This window comes from Gastrolobium bilobum, unplaced genomic scaffold, assembly GCF_033153095.1.
Source record: "Gastrolobium bilobum isolate Gb01-03AN ecotype WA unplaced genomic scaffold, APGP_CSIRO_Gbil_v1 utg20003, whole genome shotgun sequence".
Classification (NCBI taxonomy): domain Eukaryota; kingdom Viridiplantae; phylum Streptophyta; class Magnoliopsida; order Fabales; family Fabaceae; genus Gastrolobium; species Gastrolobium bilobum.
This window is the reverse complement of record NW_026897216.1, coordinates 1-11,978: the sequence shown is the minus strand read 5'-3', so window position 1 is coordinate 11,978 and position 11,978 is coordinate 1. Positions and strand designations below refer to the sequence as shown.

At 38.3% G+C, this 11,978-nt stretch overlaps 1 protein-coding gene across 1 annotated transcript; it reads right to left on the bottom strand.

Moving 5' to 3' along the window:
- Positions 1-10,464: 10,464 nt before the first annotated feature.
- On the bottom strand, positions 10,465-11,674 carry LOC133304930 (uncharacterized; the record flags this gene model as incomplete). The annotated part of the gene is made up of 2 exons (XM_061505016.1): positions 10,802-11,674; positions 10,465-10,668 (listed from the first exon to the last, which is right to left on the bottom strand). Coding segments are annotated over exons 1-2 (1,077 nt in total), but the record flags the coding sequence as incomplete, so codon positions are not given.
- Positions 11,675-11,978: the final 304 nt, after the last annotated feature.

The following is an 11,978-nucleotide window of genomic DNA, read 5'->3' as shown; positions in this document are numbered from 1 at the left end:
TGTCGGTAATCCGTGCATAGTCTCATTGACCCGTCCTTCTTCTTCACAAATAATATTGGCGCTCCCCATGGAGACACACTGGGTCTGATAAAATTTTTCTTTATTAAGTCTTCCAATTGCTTCTTTAATTCCACAAGTTCAAGTGGTGACATACGGTAGGGCGCAATTGAAATTGGCCCAGTTCCCGGTACTAGCTCAATTGAAAATTGTACCTCTCGTTCTGGAGGGAAATTGGTGATATCATCGGGAAAAACATCCTCAAACTCCTTAACCACTAGAATGTTGGACAGTGGTATCTCTTCTTCTCCTACAAGAGTTCCCATCATCATCATGGAGCATTCTCCTGTTTCAGGCGCTGAGTTTTCTTCTGCTCCTTCTTTGCCGATAATCAAACTGCGATTGCTGCAGTCAATCACCACTCGCTGCTTGGCGAGCCAGTCCATCCCTAGAATCACATTGATCTTCTCTAGTGGGAGGACTATGAAGTCCTGTTTGTACTTCTTTCCTTCATAGATAAATGCGACGTCTCTACATAGTAGGTACGCCTTAGCAACTTTTCCCGTCGCGGTCATGATCCGCATAGGTACTTGCAGTCTATCAGTAAATAAATCGTATGCTTTCGCCACATAATCGGCGACAAACGAATTCGTAGCACCAGAATCAAATAGTACATCTAAATTTTCATGGCAAATATAGATCGTACCTTTGGCCAGTTCAGCTGCCTGGTCTGCCGTGTGTTGATCGAGGGTGTAAACTCTGCCCATCCTTGGGTGCTTCTTCTGTTGCTTGTTGGTTTCCCCATAGTGGACAGTTCTTTACATAGTGTCCTTCTTTTCCACACTTGTAGCAGTTTGGGGTTCCACTTAGACAGTTACCGTAATGGGGCTTCTTGCATTTTGGACAGTTCGGAGGTTTGTTGTTGTGGCTGTTGTTTCCCCGGTAGTTTCCGGGTCTCTTGAACTTGTTGTCATCTCGCCTGGGCTGCCAGGGCTTTCCTCCGTTGTTTCCTCGCCATGGTCCAGTCTTTCCTTTATAACCATTCCCGCTAGCTTCCACGGGTTTCTTCTGTTGGCCAATAGCTTCCACTCTTCTGCATCGATTGATTAGGGTTGCAAAGTCACATGGGTCGTTGCCGGCTACTAGCTCAGCAATTCTGGGATTCAGACCCCTTTGAAACTTCGCCATCAGAAAGTCTGGTAAAGGCATTGCTCCTCTGTACGTTGCCAATCTTAGTAACTCATTAAACTTAGCATGATACTGGTCCACCGTCATCGTTCCTTGAACCAGTTTGTCAAATTCTCCTTGTTTACTATCCCGGATTGACATCGAAAAGTATTTCTCCAAGAACATTTCCTCGAACACGGCCCAAGTTATAACCGCATTCTGCATTTCCAACGGTTGGGACGCATTCGCCCACCAGTGGTGAGCATCTCCTTCCAGCATGTACGTCGAGAATAGCACCTTCTGATCGTCGGTGCATTGGATAACTCGAAAAATCTTGTCCATTGCTTGCAGCCATTGTACAGCTGCCATTGAGTCAGGACTTCCTTGAAAGGAGGGTGGTTTGTGCTTTCTAAACGTCAACAGTAGTCCTTGGTTATCTTGACCTGCCGCACCGTTTCCTGGAGGAGGTCGGGGTCCTTCACCATGACCCCCGGCTCCTGTTCCCGAGCCGCTTGCTCCGTTATTGTTTGCATTAGCATTTGGGTTCCTTCTGATCTCATTCATTATATTCTGAAACATATCTCCCGTGTTGGTTTGTAATTGGGTGATGGTGTCCCGCAACGTGTTAATTTGTCCTTGTATATCTTGCGTAGGGGTTCTTCGTGGAGGCATCTTGCTGTACATAGATACAGCAAATGGTTAGTGTTCCATCCTAATCCGAAATTTTGCTCTGATACCATAAATGTAACACCCCAAATGTAAATACATATAGGGTGCACCTTCATCATGCATTCAACGCGCGGAAGTCTAAATTTAAACTTTACGAATGCAAATATCAGAGTGCGGAATGGAAACACATAACCATACTTATTCCATATAAAATTAAAAGCGTTAAAACGTCAATACAAAATAAATAACACTAAACATTATTTAATGTAATCCCAAAAAGATTAACTAATCATAAATAAAAACATAATTTATGCCGCATCATAAGCCCAGTCATAATGTGGTTGTGGTTCCTCTAGCCATTGTGTACTTAGTGCTTCATCGAAATCATAATGTGGAAAAGCTTCTATTAATAATTTCATAGCCTCAGTCCATAGGCCTCTATCTGTTAAATCCTTTAGTTTCTCTTCCTAGGTAGGTGGAGTTTCTTCTTCTTTACGTACCAGTCTCTTACCCTTTCTTTCCCACATAACTTTCTTATTACTTTCTTTCATCTTTTCCTGAAATGGGTGGTCAAGGGGGGTGAGATTTTGGGGAAAATCTCAGTAAGGTTCACAGCTGGAGCATTCTCCAACTATGACGCTTACTCCTGCAACAGTTTATAATAACAATACAAAATGGAACATTTAACATCATCATATAAAAATATCATGCCATCATCATCATCATATTCCTGCCGGCTTTTACGGACTTACGGAGATACCCAGAGTCCTCGTCAGGTTGCAACTGGAGTATCAGTGCACAGGCCAACATTTAATAGCATGGTTTTAAGTTTCAAAAATATCATAATCACATAATGTAAAGCACTATAAACATATTGTAGTCAGACCATAACTTATCATAGTTTCATAATGGTGGCATACATAGAGAGATTACTTCAACAACTGTAAACACTTACAGTGCTTGTCGTTCTTTACTTGTATACTTTCAACTTTTGATCTCTTTACTTGCCTGTTTGCTCCCTTGACTCCCTAACATCATCATATCATCTTTTAGTAACTTATATAACATTCAACATTTGTGTTTTATCCATGTATAGGTCTCGGCTTTGCAGGTTTAATTACCTAGAGGAGTTGTTTTGCTTACTTACCCACTTGTGTAGGTTTTAGGACATTATTAGGTCATCATAACACTTAATAGAATTATTAAAGATTTCATTCTAGGCATGTATAGGTTCGGCCACCATAGATAAACATCTAGGAATATAATTTTTAAAACATGCTTTCAATTATATTATTAACTTAACATGGTTAGATCCTTTCAACATTAATCAAATAAAACCTCTTTTAGCTACATACCATTCGGCCTTATTGCCCTAAAAAAAAAGGGATTACTTCTAAAACATGCTTCTAACATTATTGATAATTTATCATATTTAAATCCTAGAGCATCATTCAAAACATCATCTCATATATTCGGCCAACTAAGGTTATGATCATGCAAAATTGATTTAGAACCTAGGCTACTAAACATGCTAATCTAACATCATCATTTCATCATCTTTCATATCATTTAAACATCTCTTCATGCTTATAATTATCATACATGGTTCGGCCTTCTAGGGATCATATACTTAGGATATCACTTTCATGCTTTTACATGTCATTCCTAACCAAGAAGGTTCATAGGCTTACCTTTGATGATGATCAACGACTTAAGGAAACACTTCTTGACCTTTGACTACTTTGAATCTTCTTGAATGAACTTCCTTCCTCCTTGAACATACAAGGCCGCAAGCTTAAAGAGAGGAGAAGAGGGATTTTCTTGCTTAGAGATGAAGGGTTCTTTGGTGGAATTGTTAGGAAGAAGGACTAAGATCCAGGCTTGTATTTGATCCTGGAACAATTAGGTATTTCTCACTAACACACTCACCATTTCGAAGCATTCATGGACTTCACAAAATGAACTAAACTCTTTGTTCTTTCCTTTGGTAGTGCCGCGGCTATAGAGGGAAAAAGGAGAGACTAAAGCTTGTTCAAATAGGCAACCTAGAAGCCTTGCCATTACTTGATTGCTGGTAGGTTTCGATCACATTAAATGAGAGTAAGGTGGTGATTTGTTGTCATAGGTTAGATTGCTTAATTTAGGGACAAGAACATGATGTCAATTTCCTTGATTAAGGAAATTTAGTGATTGCTTGATTTAAGGAATTGATGATGTGTGACTAATCGTCATTAAAAGTTGCTCCCTTGATTTAAGAAACAAAATTATTTGATTGATTGACATATTGTCATCAATTTGCTTGATTTAGGGAAAGTGATTGACTACTAATCATCATAATCCTAACTTCCTTGTTTAAAGGAATTTGACTGGCTTGACTTAAGGAAATTCGATTTGCATTTAATGGCTTGAAAATCAAATAAAATCAAATTCATTTCCTGCACCTAGGCCGCGGATTTTAAATGCTTGGAAGGAAAAGATTTCCTTTAATTTTGGACCATGATTTATTCCTTAAGATTATGGACCTTTAACCTATTAACCTGACCTAATTTGTGCCTATTTTTCCATGATTTTATGACACTTTAAATTGACTTCTTTAGAGCTTGTTTTCTCTAGTAAAACTGTGGGCTTCTTGCTTGTAGGGAAAGAATTCTAATTTAATTCCTAGTCATATAGTACTTCTTTAGGTTTATTATGTCATGGCCTTACTTTGGGCTTTAACTTGATTTGGGTTTCATTTACCTTATTGGACTTTACTTTATCATATAGAGCTTTCTTTGTATCACTTGGACTTGTCCACATTAAATGGAATTAAAACTTCCTTTGTTGGGTTATACTTTGATCCATGAATTCATTGGATCCCTAATGCTTATGTCTTTGGTCCATTGGACCCATACTTCTAATTTACTTAATCATAAACTATTTCATCTGAAATGTCTCGTTTATTAATTATCATAATTCTTCATTAATCATGATACAATATTTAGGGTTGTTATACACTTGGCATAGTTCATAACATAATCTCTACTCCGTGTATCAAGAATTTTCTCAAAGTTCTGTACACATCTCATATATACTTGCACTAACACTTATACCTCAACTCATTAACTAATCTTATCATTTTTGTTTTGACATTACACATTAGCTCTTTTGCTAAACACATAATTCCACACTTTATTGTTACTTAGTTCATACACTAATCACATGATTTCCCATCAGGTTGTACATTAGCTCATTCTCTAATCATACAATCTCTTCAGATACTTCCCATCATCGGGGATTTCATTCGGCCTCATTGTCCTTTTACAAAAAAATTTAATAATTTACCTCAACACGGATAATTAGGCGCTCAGGCCATCACAAGGTGTACATACATATATATGTATACTGGCACTTAGACCATCACTGGATTATCATCCGTTTATTCATCAGAATAGGTATACTGGCCATCAGGCCATTAGGTATTATTCACAATGCATTACAACATCCACAAGTAATTAGGCCATTTAAATTACGATATTCATTCTTTGAGATTTCCAAGAGACCTCCATCATGGATCAATCCTCTTATGCTTCATAACACCTGAATCTCTACATAGTAGCCATTTCCAAGGAGAATTTCACACATTAACGCACACCTATAATCATATTTGTTTCCTTCATGGCATATCGGTCAAGCTAGACCATTATTCTGTTACGGACAATCATACTCTCAATGAACCTTGTTCAATTCCATCCATGGCTTACTCAACACTAACTCCTTATGGATTTAAATCCCATATTTCAATATTTCTCACATTACCAATTGACCAGCATTATAATTTCAAGTGGTCAAATCCCATAGGATTAATCATCAATTATTCTATTTATTTTTCCACATGAACCATCTCAATTTGTTTAAGTGTACATCCTCAATCAGGGACTTATAACTTCTAATCAGACATAGAATATTCACACTCATACCTGAGCATACCTGTTCACCATTTTCAACAATCCAACAGGTTCTAAACCTCTCACCTTGATGAAGTCTATTCACCAAGTCCACTTGTACATACTATACTACACATTTATTTGGAAGTTTCACCAATGCCATCTTCATACTATAGACTCATCTTAATTATATATATTTATTATTCGTAGTATTACAAGGTTCACCCATGCAATACCGTACATATCATAGGTTTGTTTACAACTTTCACTTATAATCCAGCTTTATAATTTCATCTACAAGGTCAGACAAAACATTTAAGTATGTTTCCCTTAAGTCCTATAACATTCATATTTTACTTACTGCCATCTCTTGTCCATGAAGCAGTCAACACTGCATCCACAACATCAGGCTAAGGACTTACATTTGGTGCTCCAAGGTTGCCACGCAGGCTTCTTACGATGACTACGCATTTCGATTATTACGCGAGCATTTAAAACATAAAAAGCGTAATAATTAAAAGCTGTGACCGTAACCGTAAACCCTTGCGGAAGACTTATTTAAACTATTTGTATAACTTACTTTACTTATTATAAGTTACTAAGGAGTTCCCATAAACTCACTTAGCCAATTTCCAAACTTTACGTTTTTACCTATTCGGACATGTTTCACTCTTAATTTTTCTGCGACCACACCGCTCGCAACCAAACCATATTCTCGGATTAGATCTTTGTCTTACTTAATTCTCTTTTCAACAAGCTATCATATGCTCAATTCGGAGCTCATTAGCTCCGGTTATCGCCGTTTGAAGTTGGATCAACAAATAGCAAAACAACCCCAAAAACAGCACCAAACCACTCACCTTACTCGATTTACTGCACTCAATCCATTCAACCATTTGCTCTAAAATTTTTATCCTACAAACTAGACATCTCAAACTTTATTTTGATATATCACACGCTTGATTTGAATGAGAAACGAAGCGGGAATTAATTTCCCAAATCCGGTCCAGAATCTGCCTCAGGTGCAGGGCACATGAGCAGTCCGTGTTTCTCTATTTTTTTCAGGCCGACGATCAACCCAGAATTTCCTAAAATTTTGACACAAGGTAGAGGACATCTCAACCTTCAAAATGGCGTATGGCACGTCCCTATTGGACCTCTATGGAGGGAGATATGCTCTCCCGAAGTTCGCCTAAAATCTGCCAATTCTACAGAAATTTCGCCAGAGTTTCCTTTGTTTTTCCAATAATCCCAAAATTGTAAACGATCATTTAAACCTCAAATGTACCTAATAAACACATGATAATACAGTAATAATCCAATGGGTGGCACACACAAGGACCAACAACGCCTTGGGGCACTTACAACCCAATCCAGTTTATAGTTATTACACAGTTTATACAATAGAGCTCACATTATATTTCTTACTTGTTTCAATCACATAGGTCTCATTCACATGTAGTTTCACAATATAATCATGTAATCATAACTCTAACATAGGCCTAAAATCCTTCCATTTTTTACATCATGCCTCTCTTACATTTACAACATACACTTAAATATTACAACTTACGACTTTAACTTCAAATTGCCTTTTACAATATTACAACACCAATTACAAATTTAGACATAAATTTAAATGATACAAACTGCTAGACCTAGGCATGCCAACATGAACAATATGCCAAATACTGAAAATGTTCCTCTATCACCCTACGGGCCCCTTGCCCGCGACTCCAACGCTACAGGTACATCCTGAAATAAATGCCCCGAGACGGGGTGAGATATACGAATATATCTCAGTAACCAAGAGGTTCTGGAGTAAACTCCACCCAATGGTTCACTTCGATGCATATCAATAGAATAAAACAACCACTTTGAAAACGGGATATAGCAAGGGATTTAGAGAAATGGGGAATATAAGGAAACAAACTACGACGATACGGGATGGTAACCCCAATTCCACGTACGCCCTGGGCATATATAAGCCTATGGGTATCATCCAAGGTGTGTTCACAGAAACCACAACCATGATGCCCAAACCAACCAAAACGCCAAAGACATTCCTAGTGTGCTCCTACCCGGATCACACACCATGACACGCAGTCAACTGGAACTCCCTCCTGGAGACCTATCCAGCGGAAGTCCGAAAATGCCCGAAGGCTAATAAAACTGTCTACTGGCCAGAGACTCGGTACTGCAGTACCCATAGCAATAATGCATGCATGCTCATGTGTTCTATACTATTCATACACACTTCCTACCGTTGCCATCAACTGGCAAGGAACAGAAAAGGGGAACAAGCCCCAGTACCAAGAGGTTACCTGAAATATTGTTTCCACAAGCTCCGCAGCAGCTTATCCCTCAACTTGGTACACAGCAGAATGCCTACACAGAGGACATTCCTAATCACTCACAATTCAAACAATACATGCTACTTTACAATTACACATGCATTGAACCAATTACTTACCTCAGTCCACTTGGTCCAAGACCAATGGCAACTCACTGAATCAAGATTCGGGATTCAAGTCAACATACGGCAACCTATACAATTACGTACATCCATCAGTACGCGTCAAATAGCATCAAAATGCAAAATCACAAAAATCCTCCCCATCCTCCCTTGATGGTTCGGCCAATGAAGTGTAAATTTGAGATTTATTTTTCTAAATTTTCTTTCTCATTTTGTTACTTCTCATTAGGTTGTCAATAGGCCAATTCAAGTGCCGGTTCGTCATTTTCGCGTCGGATTACATCAGAACGCGAAAACCGCAAAATCCCCCTTTTTCCCTTGGAGGTTCAGCCATATAGGTGTTAATTGGGAATTTATTTTTCTAAATTTTCTTTCTCATTTTAGTACCCATCCTTGGGTTGCCATAAGGCCATTTCAACTGTCGTTTCTCCGTTTTACGTCTTTTAAGCATCGTTTCGCTAAATATTTCGCTCTAGGTTCATTTATGCCAACTAAACCACTTACTATTTTTCCATTGATTCTAACACTTGCCAATCACAACACAACCCATCTAAGCATCATATAACTACACAAATCATCATCCAAATCATTTTTCAACATCATTTCACTCATTTTTCCTCAAAGGTTCGAATCTTGCCCTATGACATTCCAAGGAATTTCCATTCAATTTTAATCACTCCAACCTTCATACAACCTATTATATCATCATACCATCATGCCACAATTCATCAAACAAGTCTCAACACCAAAATTCACAAGTCCAAAATCATGATCATCAAATTTTTCTAAGTTAAATTCATCAATTTTCACCAATAAATTTCATCGCATTTCTAGCTCTAATACATCATTCTAACACATTATCATCTAATACACATTTTCAAATTAAGCTCTCTAACAACACAAATCATCAAATTCCCCCTTAGGGTTCATGAATTCAATCCAAGAATTAAACCGTTAAAATGGTGAAGAAACTTACTCAAAAGCTTGGCACAAGACTCCTCCAAGCTATCCTAAACCATTGGAGCTCCAAACAACTCCATGAACATCAAAACTCCCACCAAATTCGTGACTGAAAACTGCCCATAACTCACCAATGAGAGGGTTTCAAGGTTAATGGATACCACCAATGTGTTTGGAAGGTTGTTTCCAACAAATTTCAACACAAAAATCGCTTGATTTGGTTAAGAAATGATGGATTTAGAAGGAATTGAAATTTGAATGAAAAATAGGGTTATTTGGGGGGGGGGGGGAGCACGGTTTTGGCATGAGAAGGGGAGGGAAGGGTGATGATGAATAGTGGTAGGGTGATGTGGCTTAAGTGGTTTAAGTGAGGTGGGTCCCACCGCCACCTCACGCGATTTCAAACTCATTTGAATTTTCCTCTGATTTCACTAAACGTCCATAAATTCAAAACCTATTTAGAAACTCTAATTTTTAACATTAACCATTGTCCTTTTATTATACTTGATCAGATGAACCCGGAGTTTTTCCGGTCGTTCAGAGAAAACACTGTTTTAAGCTATTGCGTGCGCGATTGGCACGCTTCCCCAAACTGACTTAATTATACCAAATATTATCAGAAATCATATTTCCTAGTTCTATAGACCATTTATAACTCATATTTGAAACCTAGAGCTCAAAATTCAACTGGCACGTTTTACGGTGCAATCGTAACGCGGTATTTTTACCCGCGAAAAACACTATTCACTGATTTTTCTGAAACTTGCTTGTCAACTCAATTTTTCGTTCTGAATCCATTTCCAGGGTTATTTTTATCATCTGAGACCTTCTACTCAATTTTTATCCTCCTAGGGTTGCATGTTGGCTAATTACTGTTTTGCCCTTTCTTTGTATTTTGGCCTAATCTTTAGGATTTTCACTAATCCATCACTTGATTACACACTTAATGGCTTAAATACTTAATTTAAAATTGTGAGGTGTTATATTATACCTTTGTTTATATAGTCATGAGTGGCATACCAAAAAACTAGCAGCAAAATTCATTCAAATGAAGCAATGGATGAAGTGAATAATCTAAAACTGAATTAATCCCCTAGACTACTAGCAAAGTGAGTTTATATGTACTTCAGAGTTGTTTCTCCTGTATTTATGTTTCAGGGAAATGAAGCAACTATCTATGGGTTATGGAAGTTTGTAGATCATAATAATCAGCTTTAACATGATGCAAGTAAATTCAAATTCAATTTCACATCTATATATCTACAATACCTTCACTTTATAGTCCTGATCATTGTCAAGTGCAATAGAAAAAGCATTCACAAGCCTAGGATGATAAAGGGTTTGCGCCACATGGACAAAGTTTGTAGGCGTCTCCATAAAATTAAAAGCTGCCAACCTAACTTGAGCATGAGAGTCTTGGAATGAATTCAAAACTTTGGTCAGCACTTCCCCAAGAAAATTTTCCATCAATACCTGCCAAAAATGTAATTAATAAACAAAGGTTAGACAGTGTGAGAAAGTAGTAAACCTCACCAGCAATTAAGTAAAAAAGTTATTAATATATATGAAAGCAAAGCAAAGAGAGTTGTTAAGATGATGAGGTCACCATTTCATCAGAGAACTCTTTTGAGATCACAGTAAGCAGTGTAATTCCAGCATGGCGCTTCTTCCATTCCTTGGAATCCAAGTAAAGAGGCAACAGTTCTGAAGCAATTGCCAATACTTTACTCCCTCCAAGTGTAACACAAAGTTGTTTCAAACACTTTATTCCAAAGTCATGGTCATGGTCATGGTCACCAACACCACCATCCTCTTCAATACACAGAAGCATTTTCATAAAAACGAGGAACAACCTAACCACAGTTTGAGAAGGAAGGTTCAGCCACACGTGTTCACCGTACTCTTTTACCTCAGTCATGGCCATAACCAACTCAAACGCCAAACGATGCGATTCTTTGGTCAAACCCTCACTCTCCGCGATCTGAAGCGCGTCGAGAACCATGTCACTCACGTAAGGCTTCAACAGAAGAGGCTCTTGAGACACTAGATTTATCAACTCAACGAACGCGATTCGAAAATAGGTACCTTCGAAACCGTGCAATAGTGTGAACACGCCAGCCATCATCGCGCGTAAGAGCTCATGGAACAGTGAAGGATCAGAGAACAACCGAACCAAACTCACAACCGCACCAAACGACGCAACCTGAACGTTAGGGTTCGACGACGCCAGAGAAATCAAGAACGACGAATGAAGAAGGCGGCGGCGGTCGCGGAGAGCATCGCAAACAAGAAAACAACAATCGTTTGGCAACGAACACAAAACCAACAGCGCGACTTCACGAAACTTGTCGTCGTCATTTGAAGCGAGAGACGACACAAGCCATTCAAGAATCTGAGGCCAGTGTTGATGAGTTTTGTATATAGCGGAAACGGTTTCAGCGAGGACATAGAAAACGAGTCTTGGGACCTCTGACTCCATCACTATCAGAAGAAAGGTTTTGGATTCAGAAGATTTTGGATTCTTTTTCTTTTTCTTGGTCTGGTTTGGAAGGTTTTGGATTCTTGCTGAATGTTTACATTGACATGCAAGGGTTGCCTTATATATATAGAAAACTTTTTTGGTGGGTAGTATATGATATGAGGCTGATAAGGGTAGGATATGATATGGGGCTGATAAGCCTCCTGTGTTTGATGAGCACCTGATTAGTAATCTGATAAGATTATGTTGAAGGAGAAAAGAGAAAGAAAAAATAAAATATAATGCAATAAATACAAATATATTG